Source organism: Akebia trifoliata, chromosome 8 (assembly GCF_017979445.1).
Source record: "Akebia trifoliata isolate Shusen 1 chromosome 8, ASM1797944v1, whole genome shotgun sequence".
In the NCBI taxonomy this organism is placed as follows: Eukaryota; Viridiplantae; Streptophyta; class Magnoliopsida; order Ranunculales; family Lardizabalaceae; genus Akebia; species Akebia trifoliata.
In genome coordinates this window covers 49,756,702-49,777,797 of record NC_141382.1, presented here as the reverse complement: position 1 = coordinate 49,777,797, position 21,096 = coordinate 49,756,702, and the positions used below count along the sequence as shown (strand labels likewise).

Sequence of the window (21,096 nt, the reverse complement as noted above, 5' to 3'; positions counted from 1 at the left end):
GACTTTTTATAGAGGTTTAGGAGATTTTTGGGGATATCGCGGTCTAACCCTAAAATCAAAAAGAAATAACATGAAATTTATTATTATTATTAATTTTTTTTTAAATCTTCATTTTCACGAGGGTAAATGTGAAAACTGTGAAATGATAAGTAGATATAGAGAGGTGAGAGACAAAAGGTGTTATTGGGAAGATTAATGAAGGAGTGACATTTGTAAATGTGATGAAGTAAATAAAAAGTAGATCTTGATTCATTTGTAAATAACATATAAGATGGTGACATGTGTAAAATTGACTTTGGTCCTCATATAAATAATTCCAAAAATAAGGGTAGATAAATACATTTAAAATTTACCCTATTAAAGTTTGACATGCATCTTCTTTAAGGAATAAGTGTGGGACCATGGACTTTGGATTTTCTAGGTCTTTACATCATGGGCTTGAACTTGGATATAGGTTTGAACATGGATTTAGGTTGGGGGTTTAAGTGGGTTTGGGTTTGAACTATGTATTGGACATGGCTAGAATCGGTATGGAAATAGGCTTATAATGGAATGAAAATTGACTTAGAAATAGTAATGGGTTTGGGTTAGGAATAACAATGAGTTTGAGTTGAGAGTAGTGGATTTATGGTATATTTAAGAATAATAGTGGGCTTAGAAATGATTTAGGAAGAGTTGGCTTGGTTTAGGAATGGTAGTGAGTTTAGAGTTGGTTTGGGAGTGGTACTGGGCTTAGAGTTGGGTTTGAATGAATTTAGGTTAATGAATAGGCTTAGGACTATATTTGGATGATGAGTGGTTAAATGACGAGAAAAAAGTAATTGAAGGAATGCCATGGTTTTTGGGCAGTTGAGATCTTATTTTGAACAAGAATTAAGACTTATTCAAGATGGATTTTTGGCCTTTGTACCTTAATCAAGACTCTTGGGCCTTTCCTTTTTGATAGGGTTGCTCATGCAATCTAGGATGTTTGTACCTTTGAATAATTAAAACTTTGATGAATATATCATTATGTCTTTAGTTATGGATAAAAACACCCTTTCTCCACACACAAAAAAAAAAAAAAACATGAATGTCATGGATGAAGTACAGTGTATAAACACAAGCAATGGATCCAAACATTTCAAATGTTTCAAAAGCAGGTTATTTAATAAGATAGGACATGTTTGGGATTATAGCAAGGTATGTAAATCTTATAAGGACATGCACGTGCACAAACTCCATTAAGTTATAATTCGAATTTAAATATGACTGAATGGTTGGCGCTTTTACTTTTTGTTTTTCTAATTTACAAATAGGGGGAGGAGTAGGTATCCCTCCCCCCCCCCCTTCCAAAATACATTAAGATGCATTGTAGTTTCCAACCGAATAATTTGACATGTGGCGCTAATGGCGTAAGTAATAAGAGGGAAATTTCTCTCTCATGCCTGCACATCCACTGCTCATAAATCTTTATTTTTAGATTTTAAATCTTAAAAAGTACTGTGAGATCCACATGGATTATCATATTAGCAATCAACCTCCACAACTTTCTAGATTTCATGAAAAACCTCATGGTTAAAAAAAACTAATTTTTTCGAGCTTGATCAATGGTGTTGAAAATGGATGACTACTGAGTACCAAAATTTAAAATAAAAAAATAACGGTGAAAAATAACTTCTTAATTTTTATTTTTAAAATTTATAGAATTTCATCCTCTACAACACTTTTATATTTGATCATATTTTTGAATGCGACAAGATGATCTTATCTGGAAATTTTGATTTTTTACCAGGGGTAGGAGAGAAAATTTCCTCTTACTATTGCTTATGTCATTTGCGTCACATGTCTAAATAGTGTTGGTCTCTGAACAAACACAATCACTCCCAAGACTATTGTTATTGGGATTAAGTTCATACAGGCTTTTTATATTTTCATCCATGGTTTTTTTGGTCTTATTCTCGTTCTTTTAGGACCTTCAACTTGAATATTCATTCCATCTGAGATTGTAATTGACATTCATCAAATATGATCAAACCATCCTTGTTAGCATTTTCTTAATTCATTGCCTATTGGAATTACTTGTACAAATTTTCAAATGTTTGGTTTCTAATTTTATGTTTATTAGCATTTTCACCAAACTAGTGTAACATCCCCACTTGCTTGGGATGCTCAATTTATTATCACAATACTTCTTAACATTTAGTTCCATAAAGAGTAATTGATCCTATTGCTGTATTTGAAAATTTTCATTCCTATTTAATTGGTATACACCTATCACATACCAATATGCAATAAAGCCAAGATAACAACATTGATTGTTTTGGGAGAAATCATTCCAAAACTAACCATTGCCTACTTCCACGTAGGAGCACCATTGCAACGGGTCCTCGCTTCCTGAAACACTTTGCTATGAATGAAATTAAATGTTTGATTAGGTTTCATATTAGGAAGGCTTGGTTTTACACCAAATGTCAACATTATGCAACCTTCCTCTTTTATAAAGGTTTAGAATCAAAATTATCGTGTATACTACACATGCACAACGAGTGTTAGAGCAACTCCAACAGACTCGAGCCTGGATTTTGTATTTTTTACCAACTGTCATTTTATAGAGTTAGAGACCTCTGAAAACACTTTAACACACTCGGGCTGAGACTTTCTATTTTGAAATATTTGAAAAGAGAGAGAGTGAGCTAGGCAAAAAAGAAAGAAAGAAAAGAGAGTGAATTTCTTTCTCTCTACCTATTAATGGTAAAAAATGATCATAATTGTAAAATATTTTATTATAATTGAATTTGTGGAGAGTCATTTTGATCAGTACACTTGGTGTGAAGATCCCTTGAATTGGCAAAATTGACTCTCCACGATAAAACGCCTACAATATGGCTGGAGATATGCATATTTGCATTCGAATTGAGAGAGGAGAAAAGGAGATCGGAAGTAGCGTAACTACTTAACTTCCGTGATACAAGATCCCAACTTATAACACTTCAAACTCGGACCACAAAGCATATTTGGGGTACGCGTTGCCCAACCTCGACGCAACGTGCTGGTCTATTGTAGTTCTCGCTTTATACTTCGCTTGTTCTTCTTCCTCTTCCTCTTCTCTCTCTCTCCATGCAATCTCCGTCGATTGACGGACACTATGTCATTTAGATCTCGAACACTTTTTGTTTACGCATTTCTACAAACAATTAGGGAGAACGCAGAGTAGATAATATTGGATCACTAGAGGACCAACATGAAAAGCAGAACAGCGGTTTGAGATAGTTTCGTGAATTCTGGGACCTTTTTGAGGGTGGTATTGATGAAGAATGTAGCTGCAAGCCTCAACAAGCGGCGTCTTGCATCTCTCACATGCCGCCACCCTGTTTTTCTCTCATCAGGTAAATTTTTTTTTGAATGTGTTTCTGATTTACAAATTAGAATTATCTAAGCAAATGCGAGTAAATGTGTTAGATTGATGGTTGTTCGTTTTGGTGTTTTGATCCATGTGAAGGATTTTGGAACGATACACTAATTTATAATGTAGTATGTGATAATGTGTTTGTTTTAAGCCTTACCATACGGTACATGGGATGAATTTAGATTGTTTTATGATAAGTTATCGTAAATTAGTTTAATTTATCATACTATTCAGTGTGATACAAGTATTGTTTTTTGGGGCCATCTATGTGCACTATGAGAACGATAGATACTTAATATCGCTTACTGTCTTTCCGATGAAGATGAGAGATTTAAGGTGAACGGAATAGGAGCTCTATCTACCCTCATTTCTAACACCAAGTCTTTCTATTTAAGAGCCCTTAATGGCCATTTAGCTATATGAGAAAAAAATTAATCTTTTTCATACTTATTGTGATTAATAATACACAATATTTACAATATAATATAAAAGAAATAAATAAAGAGACGGAGTGCTCAACAGGTTTCAGACATGAAAGGGTGCCCAAGGGACCTGAGTAGTGTCAAAATGGGTTTTAGCCCCAAGAGACGCCCCCCTCCCTCCCAATGGTTGCCCCACCAGATTTTTAACCCAAAGGATGCTTCCAATTGGTTTCCCGATCCATTTTGCAAATGGATGTGCCTTTTGGGACAATTTTTCTAGAAACAAAGGACTAATTCGGCCAAATAAAAAGCAATTAGAAAATAATATTTCTCTTGTTCTCTCTATTATCTTAAATTCCTAAATTATCATTTTTGAATGAGTTTAAAGAAAACTTTTGTGAAATGTTCTCTTCAAGTTAGTGCAAACATTAAAAGATCAAATAATTTTGGCAAAATTGAGCTATGTTGTATCCTGAAGAAAAATTTGCCAGAAACCTGATTTCACATTCGTTTTTAAGCGGAGTGGGGACCTTTACTATTTACAAGACAATGTAGTAATTACATGCTGCAAAGCAATTTCAAATAACTTCATGTTCTATTCTTCTTATTGCCATTTTCTTTAACAGATGTATGCCAAATCAAAGAAAAAAAGAAGTGAATATAGAAAGTGAAGAAGAGCTTGTAGATAAAAAGAAGATTTTATTATTCTAGTGTTGGCATCACAACATTGATCATTTAGCTTCAAGCCTCAACCAAGATTTTATTCAAACAAAACTCATATTCTCTTATATTTATATGTATATTATATGCATATATATCAATAACATCTTGAGCCTATCCCATTTGATCTCTTGTCGCTTGGGGCCACCATGGTGTGGTGTCCTACATCAAACCCACACAGTTGAGGCTAATTTAACCTGAACTTTGAAGTTAGATACTATTGAACATTCCAACAAAAGAGCCATTAAGGATATACTCTCTCCTTCAATTTCTTTTGCCATGTCAGCCAAGTGGAAGTAGAAGCCCTATACTTTGGTCCATTAGATACTAAAGTGATTAACATAATTAATCACAATAGTTGCACTAATTGGAGGTACTGTGTCAACTCCAATGGAATTATAATGAGTCACATTGATTTCTTCCATAATCATCAATGCATCATGATCGTCCTTGAATTATGATGATTAGTTTTTAGGAGTCATTATGAATTTTTTAATTATTTTTGATAGGTAAGAATTTAGTAAAAAACGAGAGAAAAGAACAAAATGTGCACAAAAGTTATAGATCGATGTGACCTACAAAGAAAGATAAAAAGGTAAAGGAAAAAAAAAGATGCTATCTCTCCCCGAGGGAGTTTTACATTTCTTTGCATTTTGATTATATCACATAACATCATTCTTAACACTCGGCATGCTACCATAGATTATTGACTTTCTACTTTAACTTTATTTGATCTCATCTGGCTTGGAGATTGTCATTTTCACCATTTATTTGCTTTGATTTCATTTAGTTAAGAAAATGGAAGTATAATAAAAAAGAGCAAAAAAAATAGTGAGCCCCCACATAGAATCCTAGGTTGGTTTACTCTCCCTTCCTTCAACATGAAACAATGGTTCTTGGAGAAAAAGTTAATTCATAAAGAATCTTGACTCTCATCAAGTTAACATTCTAAATACTGCCTTTTTTTTTTTCATGAAGCTTTTTTGTATGAAAATATTTAGTGGTCATGGGTCTTGGAGAAAAATTTAATTCATAAAGAATCTTGACTCTCATTAAGTTAATATCGTAAATACTGTCTTTTTTTTTCCCCAGCTCCACTACAAGGTGGTGCTTTGAGAGTTGTCTCGTGGAAGTGTTCCTTCATGATGCATCAAACAGATATTGAAATTGGAAGAAGGAGAAGCGTTGGTTGGTTTCCATCATACCTATCACGTCATCGTACGTAAGTGAATGTCTTGTAAAATATTTATTTTTCTGCCTTTGTAAGAAACACGCACAATTGCAAAAAAAAAAAAAAAAAAAAGTATAGTAAAGGAAAAAAAGGAGTATTAATGTAGCATTGTAGAAATCAAGTTTAAAGAATTATATTTGCAAATTTGTTAGCCTTATCCTAATTGATTCCACGTTAGCTTTGAAGGAGCTCTATGGTGTTAAGATGGAGGAATGCTTTGTCAATTGGTAAAACTCATTTACTAGTAGTTTGTTTTGTGGGGTGGCCGTATGTTTTATCTCTCTTCTAGTTTGTTTTTGTCATTCCCTGTTTAGCCTATTTGTTTTCTCGTTAATAAATATCCAGTTATTCCCTACAAAGAATTTATGACCACACGGGTTTAAACTTTTACAAGTACTCCTTAACATTTTTCAGAGGATACTAATATAGAGCATAAAATGGGCCAGATCAAGGTAGATCCAAATCCAAATTCTATTTTTTTCCTGCTAGGCTGTATCCGACTTAGATCCTAGTGTTCGTAATCATATCCAATCCATATTGAATTCAGTCAAATGAAATCCAAGCGATGATCCTTTCCATACCATGAATACTGATTGAATTATTATTATTATGATCATAATTTTCATATAGCATGAAATGGGTGATCGGATTTGTTTGTATTTTGTGGTAGGTCCATATCGAACCTTGATCCAACTCGGGTCTAACTACTCCAGGCCATATCCATTCACTTTTCAACTTTGGATATGGATATGCCCTACGAATCAAAACTCGCTAAATTCATATTCTAATCAGGTCATTTTCTTGTCAAACTCAACCCCTTTTATGTACTTTACTAATCCTTGGAGACTGGTGAAGAAGATATCGAAACTCATCACCAAGGTTTTGGATTTTTTGAGGATAATTTTTCATTCCTTTGGTGTTCCAAGGCGACACAATCAATGCTTTTTGGTGGTGGTGGTGGTGGGGAGGTCTATCATTCTGACATAATATGAAGATGTGAATGCCATCATAGAACTCTTGCTCATAATCTTGTAGTGGGATTGATAGTTGATATGATTATTACAATTCTTAAAGTCATTTCAATTAAATCCCTACATCCCTTGATTCCCAAGTGAGCTTCCATAAAAGTTGAGCTTTAGCTAACATTTTTCTTTGGCCGCCAACAATGGTTTATTTTATTCCTCTACCACTATTTGAGATGTGGACCCAACTCTTTCACAATAGGTCTTTTGAAATCCCAAAACTCATCAAAATGAAGATCACTCCAACAGTAGCTTCTTGGTGGCCTAACAAATTGTCTTAGTACAACGAGTCTTCACTTTAAAAATTCTTGCGTTGCTTTTCTTTGACAATCCCAACTAAGGCATATGGAATGAATTTCTAAGCTGGTGGGGTCTGTGGTGGTTGTGTTTTTCTGCTTTCTTTAGGTTGATCTTCTTGACCGCCTATAGCCTTGTTTTTCTTTACTTTGTCAATAGTTCACTTAAAAAAACAGCCTAGAAACTGAGGATGAATAAATTACTGGGGAACTCCTTTCAGTATTTATTTGCTTTATCAACAAGTTAGTGGATGAAAAATGACATTTATCAATGTGGTTATCCACCATTAGCGTCTTGGGAAAAGCAGCTGTCCAAGTGAAAGTTCCCGACTAGAATCAGATTGTTCTAAGCACTTCCAATTGATACTGATAGGGCATTATCCCCCAGTGTTCAACCCATTAAAATGAATGGAGCTTCTAGTGGTTCCCTAACCAATATAAATAGAGAGAAGAGTCCACTTTGCCTTCATTTTTTTTAAGGCTTCCCTAACCAATATAAATGGAGCTTCTGTTTGTTTTATTTTTGTTGCTTTTTTTTTTTCCCCTTGTATCTTTAGGTGGCCATATTGGCCTTAGCCTTTTTTCCCCTCAATAAAATTTAACACCTTGCCCTGTCATTCCAAGATACCAAAACACGGCTCTTTTTTATATGTCTATATTGACTTAGAACTATGGCATATTCTTGTTTTAGAACAATGTTCGGCATTCTAACGAGAGTGTCCATTTTTATCTTTTGGACCTTCTGTCTCTTCACTTCCTTTTAAACCTTTTTTGGGCCTTTATCTTATCTTGTCGGTGTAATATCTGTCATGCTGAGCCTTGTGATGTTTGTGCAGTTTTTCAACTGGTTACACTAGTGTCCATGGTGAAAGGCCATCAGCAGAGTATGCAAAGTTGAGGAAGGAATCACTGGAAAGTGAATTCGGGCTTGCACTTGGAACTTATAGCTCTACTAGTGTTTCAGCTTATTACCGTTTTGGTCCATTCTTGGCTTTGTATAGGGCAGCCATTATCTCATTTCAGGTTGCAAAGTTAACCATATGGCACGTTTTTCTTCAAGACATAGATAGGCGTGCCGCTAAGGTATTTGTCCTTTATTCACATCCATTGTGTTTATTATGGATTCTTGTTGGTTTTATGCTGCATTCCGTTGGGGCTAAAACACAAGGAATCATATTCTTGGTTTATATCATGTGTTAATATGCTTTCCAGTTGTTAATATATTTCAGTTACACCTCAATTTTGGGTGGTCTTTGTTGCCATTGTTCAGTTCGTTTGAAAGATAGGGCATTTACTAAATGTAGTTAATTCTTCAAATGGTGTTAATTGTTTGTTAACTTTTTTAAATCATACATCTCTATTGGATATATTTATAAGTCAATACTATGTGCATTAAGTGTTCCCAATATCCCTGAATGGTATTGGAGATACAAGACCCATGTGTTTGTATACTATGACTCTTCAGGTTATTTGGCACCTTTACGTGAATAAATACAGGACCATCTTGTCTGTACTATGTCTCTTTCTGGTTATCTGGCACTTCAGCATTTTCAAATACTATGAAGTTCTAATTTTGCTATCTTTTCCTGTCTCTAGTGCTGACTTTATTTCGTTTTTTGCAGTTTAGGGAGACTCTAATCCGTTTAGGACCTTTTTATGTGAAGGCAAGTTATTTTTGCAAGCTCAGAAAGTACTACTTAATTGTTTTTCATGCTTTACTGTAATTTTTTCATAACTATGTGTGTTATACCTTATAAGGCTTCCTGTTTCGACTATAGTTCTCTCTCTCTTCCTGTAATGTGAGGGAGGTTAACCATTGGGTAAACCTTTCTTTTCAGACAAATGAATGAGAATATCCACAGGATTTTTATAGTCTTAGATAAAACACACGACAGTATCTAGAGATTTAATTTAGTGGTCATTGGGAAATAAATTAGCCCCAACTAGATATATTTATGTAATTAAGGACATGTATGTGAGACTTGCGACTAGTATGAGAACCAATGTTGTCAAACGTGGTCACATATGCTATTTTCAAAGTGGAAATTGCATATGCTACAGTTGCATACCCCAAATAATGCTATCTGATATATGCGATGGTATATTTTTATGTGCTATGGCATATGCGATGTGTGCGAGGCATATGCGATTTGTGCGATGACATATTTTTCTGCATCTTTTTTTCAAATTTTTTTTTTTTTTGCAGCATATGCCACCGCATATATGAACAGCATGCGCTGGTTGCTTAGGCTATTTAACAACATTGATGAGAACAAATGGTGAGGAGATAAATGAGTGTCGATTACAACCTATTTAAATCAGTAATCTGCTTCGAGTCCTTATTTGTTTGATCTAGTTATAGATGAAATAAATGCTCATATTCAAAAGTAGGTCCCTCCGTGTATGTTATTTGTAGGTGACATACTGTTAGTTGGTGAGGCTAGAGTGGGAAATCAACACAAAATTAGAATTCTAGAGAGCAGCTTTGAGTCTAAGTACTTTAGAAAGTATGGGTGAGACAATATGTGGAGTACGACTTTAATAATGACATAACGAGTATGCCAATTTACTTCTTATCCCTATTTTTGTTGCCTAAATCGGTGGAAGTTAAGATTGAAAGACTCATGAAGAATTTTCTGTGGAATGATAATAATGGTGGTAGAAAATATCATTTGGTGAATTGGAAGATGGTGTGCACTCCAAAGAAGAATGGAGGCTTGGGGATTAGATGGCTAAGACTAACTAATAAAGCTCTCCTGGGCAAGTGGCTTTGGAGATTCGGGGAAGAAAGAGACAACTTGTAGAGGAGGGTGGTTCAGGCTAAATATGGAGAGAAGAGGTTTGGTTGGTATAGTGATGAGGCTAGAGGAACTTACGGGTGTAGTGTGTGGAGAGGTATATTGAAGGGTGTTGATAAGTTTGATAAGGAGATTAGATTCAAGGTTGAGTTGGGGGACAAGGTTAGATTTTGGGAGGATCTTTAGTGCGGAACTTCATCTCTGTCTATTCAATTCCCATCCTTGTACGCTTGTTCTTTGAAAAAAAATAACTCAGTAAGACAGTATCTGATTCGGCACGGAAAGACGGATTCTTGGGATCTGGGATTTAGGAGGAATTTTAATGATTGGGAATTGACGGAGGTTACATCTCTTCTAGATCTCCTTAATTCGATCCAATTCAGAGAGAACGAGCAGGACAGAAGGGAATGGTTTAAGGCTAAGAATAAGAAGTGCTGTGTTAAGTCTTTGTATTATTGCTTGCTTCCGTCGAGTGAGGTTTCTTTCTCTCCATCTATCATTTGGTCCGCTCTTGTTCCTTTTAAGGTGTCTTCCTTTTTATGGCTTGCCTCTTTGGGTAGAATCTTCACCTTGGATAATTTGATCTATCGGGGGTGGATCACCCCAAATTTTTGCTATCTTTGTTCGAGGGACGGGGAGTCTGTCAACCACATTCTTATTCATTGTTCTTTCTCTCGTGTTATTTGGATGTTCTTTTTATCTCGTTTCCAGGTGGATTGGGTTCTTCCTTTATCTTTTTTTGCGCTTTTAGAGGGTTGGAGTTTAAATATCTTCTCTTCTAGAAAAATGCATCTTTGGGCTATCCTTCCTTTCGCCATTGCTTGGGGTCTTTGGAGAGAGCGCAACAACAGGGTGTTCCATAGCAAGGAGAGCTCGTCTCACACAGTGATTTTAGAGATTTTGGGGTTTCTTTTCTTTTGGTCAAAGTTGAGTAACGACTTTGAGGGAGTGTGCTTCCAAGATTTTGTATTTAATTGGGAAATCGTTTGTGACTCGTAGCACCCTGCCAGGCGTGTATTTTTTCCTTTCTTTCTTTCTTTCCTTGTTGTTCTTTCTTGTCTTGTTGTTTGGGGGCTATCTCAGCCTCTTCTTCTCATTTTCTTCATTAATAAAATTTATATTTATCAAAAAAAAATAATGACATAGATAGAAATGACCAATAAAGATGGTTGGCTAAGAAATACCCTGAGACAGTTTGATTACCTTAATTCTATTATCCATAAGGATGAAGAGATTGAGTTAGATATTGCCTATAGGATTAGAGATAGACGGTGTGACTAGTGGTTTTGGTTTGAAGTGCTATGGGATTGATCCATCCCAATCAAATTTAAAGGGGAATTTTATAAAAAAAATCGTATGACCAGCTATGCTTTATAGAGCTCAACATTGGGCAATCAAGAAAACAAAAAATTCAGAGTGAGCGTAATAGAGATGAGACTGCTGAAATGGATTAGCGAAAGACTAAGAAAGATAAACCTTCAAGTAAATATAAGAGTAGCTCCAATTGGTGATAAATTAAAGGACAAGTCAGTTAAGTTGGTTTGGTCATGTGCAACAAAGACTGATAACAGCCATGAGTAAAAGGAATGTGCAAGTTGAATCTTCTTCCTTGAACCCATGTTTTATTCTATTCAATCATGTTCTTTCAGCGGACCATAGGATCTTATATTCTTTTTTTGATAGATGAAAGGAATTTTATTGTAGTAAGGAGCAAAATCTACCAGAAATTGCAGGGAGAGAGATGCTGAGGGTGCTCCTAATGATTTTTTCCCATCTGAATATAAAGTGTGTAAACCTCTGAAATATCATTTGAGCGACCCGCATATACAAGAGAGCCTTGATTTTCAATCAAACTGACTCTGTTGCACTTTCCTTGTTGTAGAAGGATTGGAGAATGGCCAGGAGCTCATATTCTCATCATGGCCAGATTGAGGCCCACCAATGCTGAATAAAACGATTGGGATTAAAATTTGCCCACATGCCTCAGGGCCAATTTTTTACCTTTTCCCTAGAGAAGATAAAATAGGGATTGAAAGTGACAAAAACTATAATGATTAAGTATCCTTAAAATTGGAAGTTTAGGTTTATAACTAAAATGGTAAGTGTAACATCTCCTATCTCCATAATAATTATTTAAAACTAAGAACATGTCTCTTGATGATCTGCAAGGAGATAGCATGGTGGCAGTTGTAAATTCAAAATGGTCTTATTTTGGCTAAGGGTCTACATGTCAGCTAATGTAATTAGAAAAAGAATGTACAGAAGCATGAATCCCAAATAGCCTTTAAGAGGTGAGTTGGATGATGCATTTTATTAGCTAAACTGGTGGCTCTGTCCATTAGTGTTGAAACTGTAACACAAAATAAGCAAATACTACAGTAATTAACGTTGAGTATCTGTCCAATGTAATCATTTTTATGCTAGGATCTTTTGCTGTTTTAATTTTATTAGATTATTTTCTTCTCTTTTCAATTTCCCCTTGCTCCAAAGTCCATCTAAATTGGTTTAAATGCTACTTTTATCATTAAACTGTTCCTAGATTTCTTCACATCCTTTCTTTGGATTTACAGCTTGGGCAGGCTCTGAGCACTCGACCAGATATTTTACCTACTGCTTACTGTCAAGAACTTTCTAAGTTACAGGTATATTAGTTTCCTTGTTCTCTTAGCCAGTTCTAGTAGAAGATTGGGATACACATTGGACTGGTTGCCTGAGATGGGTTTATCTTGACTTCTCCTACTTAAAATTGAAAATTTTCTATCACTGCTAGGATCAAATACCTCCATTTCCAACTCATGTTGCAATGAAGTCTATTGAGTCTCAATTGGGTATTCCAGTTTCACAATTATTTGCCGACATCAGCCCCGAACCCATCGCAGCAGCATCCTTGGGACAGGTGTATAAAGGTTAGACTATGTCATTCTGGATGTGAGGGCTGATGCCCTAATCAAGGTTTAAAATCTTGTCTCAATGCAATTAGTCAGGAGGAAAACCAAGATGATCTCGACCAGAACATTTTGGGATATTTCAAAATGTTCCAAGACAATCCCGGAACATTGAATGTTTCGTGGGAGTGTAGGCTGAAACTGGAATGTTCCACCAAAATGTTCCAAAAGGGAATGAAACTTGCAACCATTGTCGTAATTATGTTTGTCTTGCTTGTAATTATGTATTCTTGAGTGACTCCTGAAGAATGTATACATCTATATTTTTCTTTTGGTCTAAATGCTTCTTTTTGTGTCATATGTTGAAGCTCATTTGCATTCTGGGGAGCTTGTAGCAGTTAAAGTACAGAGGCCAGGTATGTCGCTCACATTGACACTTGATGCTCTATTATTCCATATGATTGGAGGCCAACTGAAGCGTTTTGCTAAGGCTCGAAAGGATCTTTTGGTAGCAGTGAATGAGATGGTGAGATACCATTTCCCTCTGTTTTTTAAGGATGCCAAGGAACTCTCATTTAATAACCTTACACAATCTAGTGCTCATTCTAGAAATTCTGTGACTCCTGTTTGAGCTTGCAGTAGATCATAGACTAAATTCTTTGTTTTTATGGATCATCATCACCATTTGTTATTTCACATTCATCTTGAAAGTCAGAAAACCGTGGTAAAGTACAGAAGCAAAAAAGGTTCTTCCTTCCATGTATCCCAACTGACTATGCTTGCTTTTAGCATGCTTGACTTTCATTTGATTGCACCATTTTATTCTTTTATTAATTTATTTTTAAAGTTGTAGGAGTTATCTTAGTTGGAACTCATTTAATTGCTGGCATCACCCCTTTAATGTGTTATGTGTCAGCTGGTATTCTGCTGGTACAGTTCCTTATGATCTATCCCTTCTTCTAAGATGTATCCTGTGTGATTTCTCCTATGATTTCATAATTGACATAGCTGTTTCCATGTGCAATTTATCTTCTACTCTTCTTCTCCCTTCGTTTACTGTCTGAGTTTTTTTCTTTATTCGCGTTTTAATCTTTATGGCTATTGGAAAGGACATGCTTATCTATATCTACAGGCTTTACATGAACAAGCAGGTAAGGCACATGTTCGAAGAAATCGATTACATTCTAGAGGGACAAAATGCCGAGCGCTTTGCTTCTCTATATGATTCCTACTCAAGTAATTGCTCTTGCACTCATACTTAAGTTGTGAAAATTCTGAGAAGAATATAAGAAACTGAATGAGTGCTACCTCTCATATAAGAAACTGAATGAGTGCTACCTCTCATTTGATATGTGCATGCATGGTTGCAAAACTCGTCCGAGACCAAGACATATCGTCCAAGTCGTCTCGGTATCACGCATGGATGAGACGGACGAACAAGTCAATTTTTCGGGCGAGATATAAAACCCCACGTTCATTTTTCATTTTTTTTGAACGAGACATCTCAAACATATCGGAAAACTCGTCCAAGACGACTCGGTATCTAGCATGGATGAGACAAGACATGAAACTGAGTTTTAAAACCATGTGTGCATGTGCTTCTCAATTCATCCATCCATACTGTTTGATTGATGGACCACCTCATGGATTAGTTATAATCTGAAAACCAATGCAATGGGACACTTGTAACTGCTCTGTGGGCTTCCTCAACCACTAAATTTACTTTTCATATTTTTAAATTTTTTTCTGGATTGGGGAGTTGAGATCATCTGGTTGGTGTAATTATTGGGCTGTGCTCCCATCCAATTGGTGGCCATTGTTGAATGAATTAGTCACTGAGTCACTTGCAGGGTATTGAGTGAGAATGATAGATGTTAGGTCCATATATGTCCATTTAATTTTTGACCTCACAATGTCCACTTTGGCTAGGAAAGTTTATTATCTCCAGTCTGTATTAAATTTCGACATATTTCCACTACACATAATAATAGTCACTAATAGAAATATTACGCATAATTTCAATTATTAGTATAAATCAATTGGGGATACTCTTTTTCTATTCCTTATTGCTGAAATTTTTCATAGTGCTAACGCATAAATTCTCTAAAGAACTACAAAAATGCGTATGATCTCATACTGGCTGTTCCATTAAATTATGTCTATTATTTCCCAAGTTTTTTATATTAAGGTTATTGTATATGGCTTTTGATTGACAGGCAGTGATCAGGATGTTCAAGAAGGAAAATCAACTACAGAAGTTATTGGGAAGAAGAAGGTAAACTCTATTAAGGTTCCCAAAATCTATTGGAACCTAACCCGAAAGGCTGTTCTTACAATGGAATGGGTTGATGGGATCAAGCTTACAGATACAGATCGCATGAATAAAGCCTGTTTGAATCGGAAGGCACTGATTGACCAGGTATTTGGCAGAGATTTCTCCTAAAAAAATCTAATGAGACAATGATCCTTTAGCTTCTATTAGAGTATGGTTATACAATAGAACAACCACTAAACCCCAAATGCAAGGTTTGATCAGTCCCAAAATGACTATATAACTGGGTAGAAAGTGCGCAAAGAATATCCCCCTTTGAATATGATTGTCCAGTGAAAGTACGAAACTACAATGCTTTAACTTACCAGCAATTGAATCCACTAACATGTACCTGTCCGTAGGGTTTACTAAATTTTCTTAGTGCCTGGCCCGGGCTTGGGTTTACTAATTTTTCTTAGTGCCTGGCCATGTCCTTAGGGGTGTCAATGGGCTGGGCCAAGCATGAAGAAAAATTAGTAAACCCAAGCTCGGCCTGCCTACATTGGGCTGACTGGTGAATTGGGATTGGGTTTTCACTATCTACTTAGGAGGGTTGATGGGAGAGGAGAGAGAGGGGGGTTGTATTGTCATGTTGACTTTGTTGGGGACAGAAAAGATGGTGGGAAAATCAAGAGAGAACAAATGTGGTGGTGGGAGAGAGAAAGCGGGGGAGGGATATAGGGAGAGAAAAGAAAGAGAGAAGGGTGGCTGGAAGAAAAATCTAGACAAAGAGGGAGAAAAGAAAGAGAAAGGTGGTGGGTTGAAAATCAAGAGAGATGTGGCTGTGGACATCTGGGGAAAACAAGAGAGGAGGGAGTGGGTGGGCTGGGTTGCCTGACCGGTCTAACTCCCAAGTCTAGAACTAGCCCAAAATCAAATCAGGTCTAATAATTTTGAAAGACAAGCCCGGTCCATGGCTGACCACACCGAAGATTGGCCCATTGACAATACTATTTTTCCTTAAAGATTCGACTTGGAGTTGCTGGTGCTGGATGCCATCATCATTTTTGAGTTCTATCTTTTCCATTGATAACCTTGGATTATGAGTCTGATTGCATTGCTTTGTTGTTGTATATGTCATGATAAAAGCTAGTATCAGGGTGTAGAATGCAGCCTCTGTTCATTCTGACTTTTATTTGGTTTGGCAGGGACTTTATTGTTCATTAAGGCAGTTGCTTGAAGTTGGTTTTTTCCATGCTGATCCCCATCCTGGAAACCTAGTTGCCACTCATGATGGATCTCTTGCATACTTTGACTTTGGAATGATGGGAGATATACCTCGCCATTACCGTGTAGGACTTATCCAAGTGGTAAGCAGTCTTTGCACCATGGACTTGTTGAGGAGAATGATAGTGAGCAAAAAATTTATCATGCATGTAACTTGCAACATGTACTTGAATGCGTTAATTATTTTTCTAGGCATTTGTTGCAACTACCTTTAGTATGTTGTTTTTCTCAAGAACTTTCATATGCACCATGTTTTATTTTGCAAGTAATGTTATTTTATGGCACGAGAGGGGGGAGATTGTATTTTGGGTCAAGAAATCTGATAAATCATTGGAATATCTCAGGATTAGATATTTATTTCCTTGTCATTCTTTATTCATTTGTTCTTTAATTATCAGGGTAGGATGTACCTAGGAATAACTCCCATAGGAGATAAATTAAAGGAAGGTTTGAGATGGTTTGGGCACAAGGACAGGAGACCAACAACAACACCCTAAAAGGGTGAGTGGAAGGCTGAAAAAGACATGAATGGGGTTTGTAAGAAAAGATGAGGAGACACATACTTGACGGTAGATATGATTCCTTAGGATTGAATGGAAACATAGGATTCATGGTGCCGACCCTCTATTTGGGATAAGATTTAGAAGGAGGTGAAAGCGTTTTTTTTAATACTGCTATATATACTCCTAGAGCCTGTTTGAATAGAAAGTAGCTAGGAAGAAAGTAGCTTTGGGAGAAAGTAGAAGTAATTTCCTTTTGCTTTTTAAAAAGTTAAGATTTTTTTACTTTTTGAAAGTAGATTTCTAAAGTGAATCCAAACAAGCTTTTTAACTTTTTTTTTTTTTACTTTCAAATGTAAAAAAGGTACTTTTTTATGTGTATCCAGATGGGCTCCTAGTCGAAATTGTTTGTCAAGGAGATAAGCACTCATATTACATGAATCTACTTTGGGCATAACTTGCACTGATCATAAGCAATTTTCCATCGTAGCATCTGTTGATTTCAATTTCGCACAATTTTATTGTTTTAATCACTCTTAGGTGTGGTTCCACCAAATTTCCCTCTCTTTGCTGGCTATGCTACGTGTGTTACACGTTGCCTCACCAATAGGAGCTTTACCTTTATGCTTTTTTTTTTGGCTTACCTGCAATTTTTAACATTGGGTTTTGGTATTTGGTTGTAACTGTGTTTGATTTCTTATGCCTTTCAGCTTGTGCACTTTGTTAACCGTGATTATTTGGGCTTAGCAAATGATTTCCTTTCCCTGGGATTTATTCCTGAAGGCGTCGATATACAGTCTGTTTCAGATGCCTTACGAGCATCATTTGTCAGTGGGACTGGACAATCTCAAGATTTCCAGGTTTGCATTGTGTTTCTCCTCTTGTTTGCCTATAGACCATTTCATTTGAATTTTTTTTCCTCCAGATAGCAATATATTTTGTTTTGTTTTTCTCATTGCAAGCTTTCTATTTTTTCCTTTATGTTGTTCCTGTTGTAAGTAGTTTTTGACTTTTGTAAGTGCTATTCCAATGATAAGGACATCAGACACCTATCTAGGCTGATAGATGGCAACTTTATCTCAAGAAACTGAGCATGTGCAAAATAAACAAAATAACTCACGAATGTCCAGCAAAGATACTGATACAACTGCAGACAGAAAAATGCTCCAACAAAATGAGCTTGTTTTGAAAAGCTACATCTAGGTGAAGATTTGTTTGACGGCTGAAAAATTAGCCATTGCAAGTTCATACCTGGAGGAACAAAACCCTAAAAGGACTTCGAAAAAGAGTAAGAGGAGAGCTAGGAAATTAACATCTGAATTTTGTTTTCTTATGTAGACTGTTGAGTGTTGAAAACAGATAACAGTTTCCTAAGGTCTTAATTTAACGGTCGTGTTTTACTTTTAGAGGCTTAATAAAGTATAGAATGTTAGATTTGTTTAGGTTTATATTATTTGAATTTTAGCAAGTTCTGATTGTTGAAGTCTTTTTAAAATTCTGATTTTGTTTCTACTTGGTGTTGACAACTTATGTTAGAGTTCTGGTGGGTTAGATGGTTGAAGTTTGGGAGGAGATGAGCTTCATACAAAAGGGAGGTATGAATAGTCACGTGAATGGTGTTTCTTTTCAAAGTTCTGAGTTTGATTGAAGTAACTTATGTTCTTCTATTTTCTCTTCTAGCATAGCTTGTTCAAGCTTTAGAAGCAGTTGGAAAACGATACTATGCATTGTTGGAACAAAATGTTGACCTCTTTTAGGCTGAATTGCAAAGAATGATAATGCCTATAAGAAAGAAAAAACTGGAGTATGTGGAATGCTTCATACTCAACCCTTGAGTGATTCAGAGACGTGTTGTCTGTCTAACTACATCCTGAGGAAGATTGAAAGTGGCATAATATTTTTCTAATGATTGGCAACTGTGGCTACAAGCTATATACTGTTATCCTTTATAGTGGCAGTGAAGGAGACGTCATCGGCTCGTCGCTAAACAGATGATTGAACTCCACAACTTTAGATAGAGCCACATTCATGGCTTCATGTTGTAAGGGTCAGTGACCAACACAAAATCTAGGTGAATAATAGGTGCTTTATTTCATTCACACATATGGGTGAGGGGGAGTGTTGAGTGTTGTGTTATTCGCCTCCACCCCCGGGTGGCATGTGCACATATCGTGCCCCAGTTCCCATCTGAATCACACTCTTCTAAGGAGATTGTGATTATAAAACCTCCGTGTGATACATGATGGTTGAGAGAACATATATTTCTTCAAGCACCAAGGCAGAGATGACCCCAGAAGCCTAAGGAGGATGGTGGAACTAGCATGAATCGTTTGTTTGATAGGCAAGTGTTAATAAAGATGGAGGACCTGACATACTCGATACTTTCTGTATTCGTTACTTGTACCGATGATCTTTACCATGTACTATTGGTATAGTTTGTGTTTGTGCATAGTGTAAAATTAACTTGTATTACCCAAATGTTATATCTGCTGCTATCATGTTAATGTGTTTCTAAATTGATTTGATAGGTAAAGTAGAAAAGTAGAGTTCTGACCCGTTTCTATCTTTTTCAGGGCATAATGAGCCAACTATATGATATTATGTATGAGTTTAATTTCTCTCTGCCTCCAGACTATGCACTTGTGATGAGAGCTTTGGGATCATTAGAGGGGACTGCGAAAGCATTGGATCCAGATTTCAAAGTTGTAGAGAGTGCATATCCTTTCGTTATTGGGAGACTTCTTGCAGACCCAAGTCCCGATATGAGGAAAATATTACGGGAGCTTCTTATTCGTAATGATGGCTCCATCCGGTGGAATAGGCTGGAACGGCTGGTGATCATCTCTTCCCTGTTGTTTTTCTATTACATTATGTTCACTGATTTGCAGTATTTCTTTGATATAATATCCAATTATATCTCCATGTTCTTTTGTGGTATGATGTCATCAATTTCATCTTCTTTTTTTTGCCATTGTACTTTTGCCCGTCTTTCAAATCAGAATCTGCCTCAAATTACCTCTGATATATGACTCTACTCTCTTTCAGATAGCAGCCATTTCTGAACAAGCCTCTGAATCAGCTGAGGAACCTATTGATAGCCCTACTACAAATGCTTCAAATATTTCAGGGTGGAAATCTTTTGATATGCATGCGGTTGTAGCTGCCACAGAAGATCTATTCCATTTCATTCTGTCTGAGAAGGGTTGGAGGGTGCGGGTTTTCCTTGTCCGGGACATAACTAAAGCTGCTGACGTCTTTGTACGTGAAGAGGCTCTGCGGTGCATTTTTGATGAGAAGTTGGGAGATCGAGAAACATCTGAATTTGAGGTATGTTTGTTCATTCTTTAACCTAGTTTGGTTCTTATTCTTTTTTGTTGTGTGGGCACATGTGCATGCGTGCACAACATTTCATACGGATTGATGTCTCACTCAGGAGGTTTGAGCTCAAAAACCCAAATATTTCATACTAACATTCTAGGTTCCAAGATCAACCAGTTGATGGGTCTCATCCTATAGTTTCAACTCCACAAGATAGAATTTAGAACGTGCTGCTTCGACGTTGCAAACATCATACAAAGATTATAACATGACATGTTCCTTTCTGCAGGGGCATTCAACGATCATTAGAATGGCAAATGGGTTTCGATCCCTCCTGCGAGCCGTAAAGATGGCCCCAGAGGTGTGGACTGCAATGCTATTACGGATGGCCTTGAAACCAGAGGTTCATAGATTTACAGCGGATGTCATTTGTGCCTTGGCCATGCATTCTGTTTGGAAGATACCCGAAGCTTCTTGGCTTTGTATATCTAGGCTTCTTCATAAGTTGGAAAGGAACTACAGATTTTGATGATTTGTGAATCTGGTTTTCCTTCCTGGAATTTAAATTTGTACATGCAGGTTGTAGAAATAAGATTGGGAATCAAAATTCCTAAAGGCTGTAAGCATTTTGGAGATTTGCAATCTGACCCAGAAGAGGGGATCATGGGTTGTGGGGAGGGATTGATCAGAGAAAAATGCTAGTTGTCATGAACCTAGCTTATCGTTTGGTAGCATTCGTACGAAATTCGAGCTAATTTCCTGACATAGCACTTTTAAGAGGGTGTCTCACTGGATTGTTAGATTTTGGTTCTAAAAATTTGATTTTCGAATTTCAAAATGGATTTTCTATGAACAGAATATTTCTATCTGTATTTTATATTAAGAATTTAATTATTTCAGCCAAAATTCACTCTTCACCATAATGTTTAACAAAGTATTGACATCCACCTAAATATATAAAGAAAGAAATTGTTGAAT

At 36.3% G+C, this 21,096-nt stretch overlaps 1 protein-coding gene across 1 annotated transcript; it reads left to right on the top strand.

The window, feature by feature from the left end:
* The first annotated feature begins 2,862 nt into the window (after positions 1 to 2,862).
* On the top strand, positions 2,863 to 20,733 carry LOC147397514 (Protein kinase superfamily protein). The gene is made up of 14 exons (XM_086449228.1): positions 2,863 to 3,368; positions 5,623 to 5,752; positions 7,916 to 8,162; positions 8,702 to 8,743; positions 12,448 to 12,519; positions 12,648 to 12,783; positions 13,131 to 13,288; positions 13,914 to 13,998; positions 14,979 to 15,181; positions 16,222 to 16,383; positions 17,511 to 17,660; positions 19,374 to 19,634; positions 19,846 to 20,127; positions 20,408 to 20,733. Exons 1-14 carry the CDS (start codon positions 3,290 to 3,292, stop codon positions 20,645 to 20,647), a joined length of 2,247 nt encoding a protein of 748 aa, XP_086305354.1. The 5' UTR covers positions 2,863 to 3,289; the 3' UTR covers positions 20,648 to 20,733.
* Positions 20,734 to 21,096: the final 363 nt, after the last annotated feature.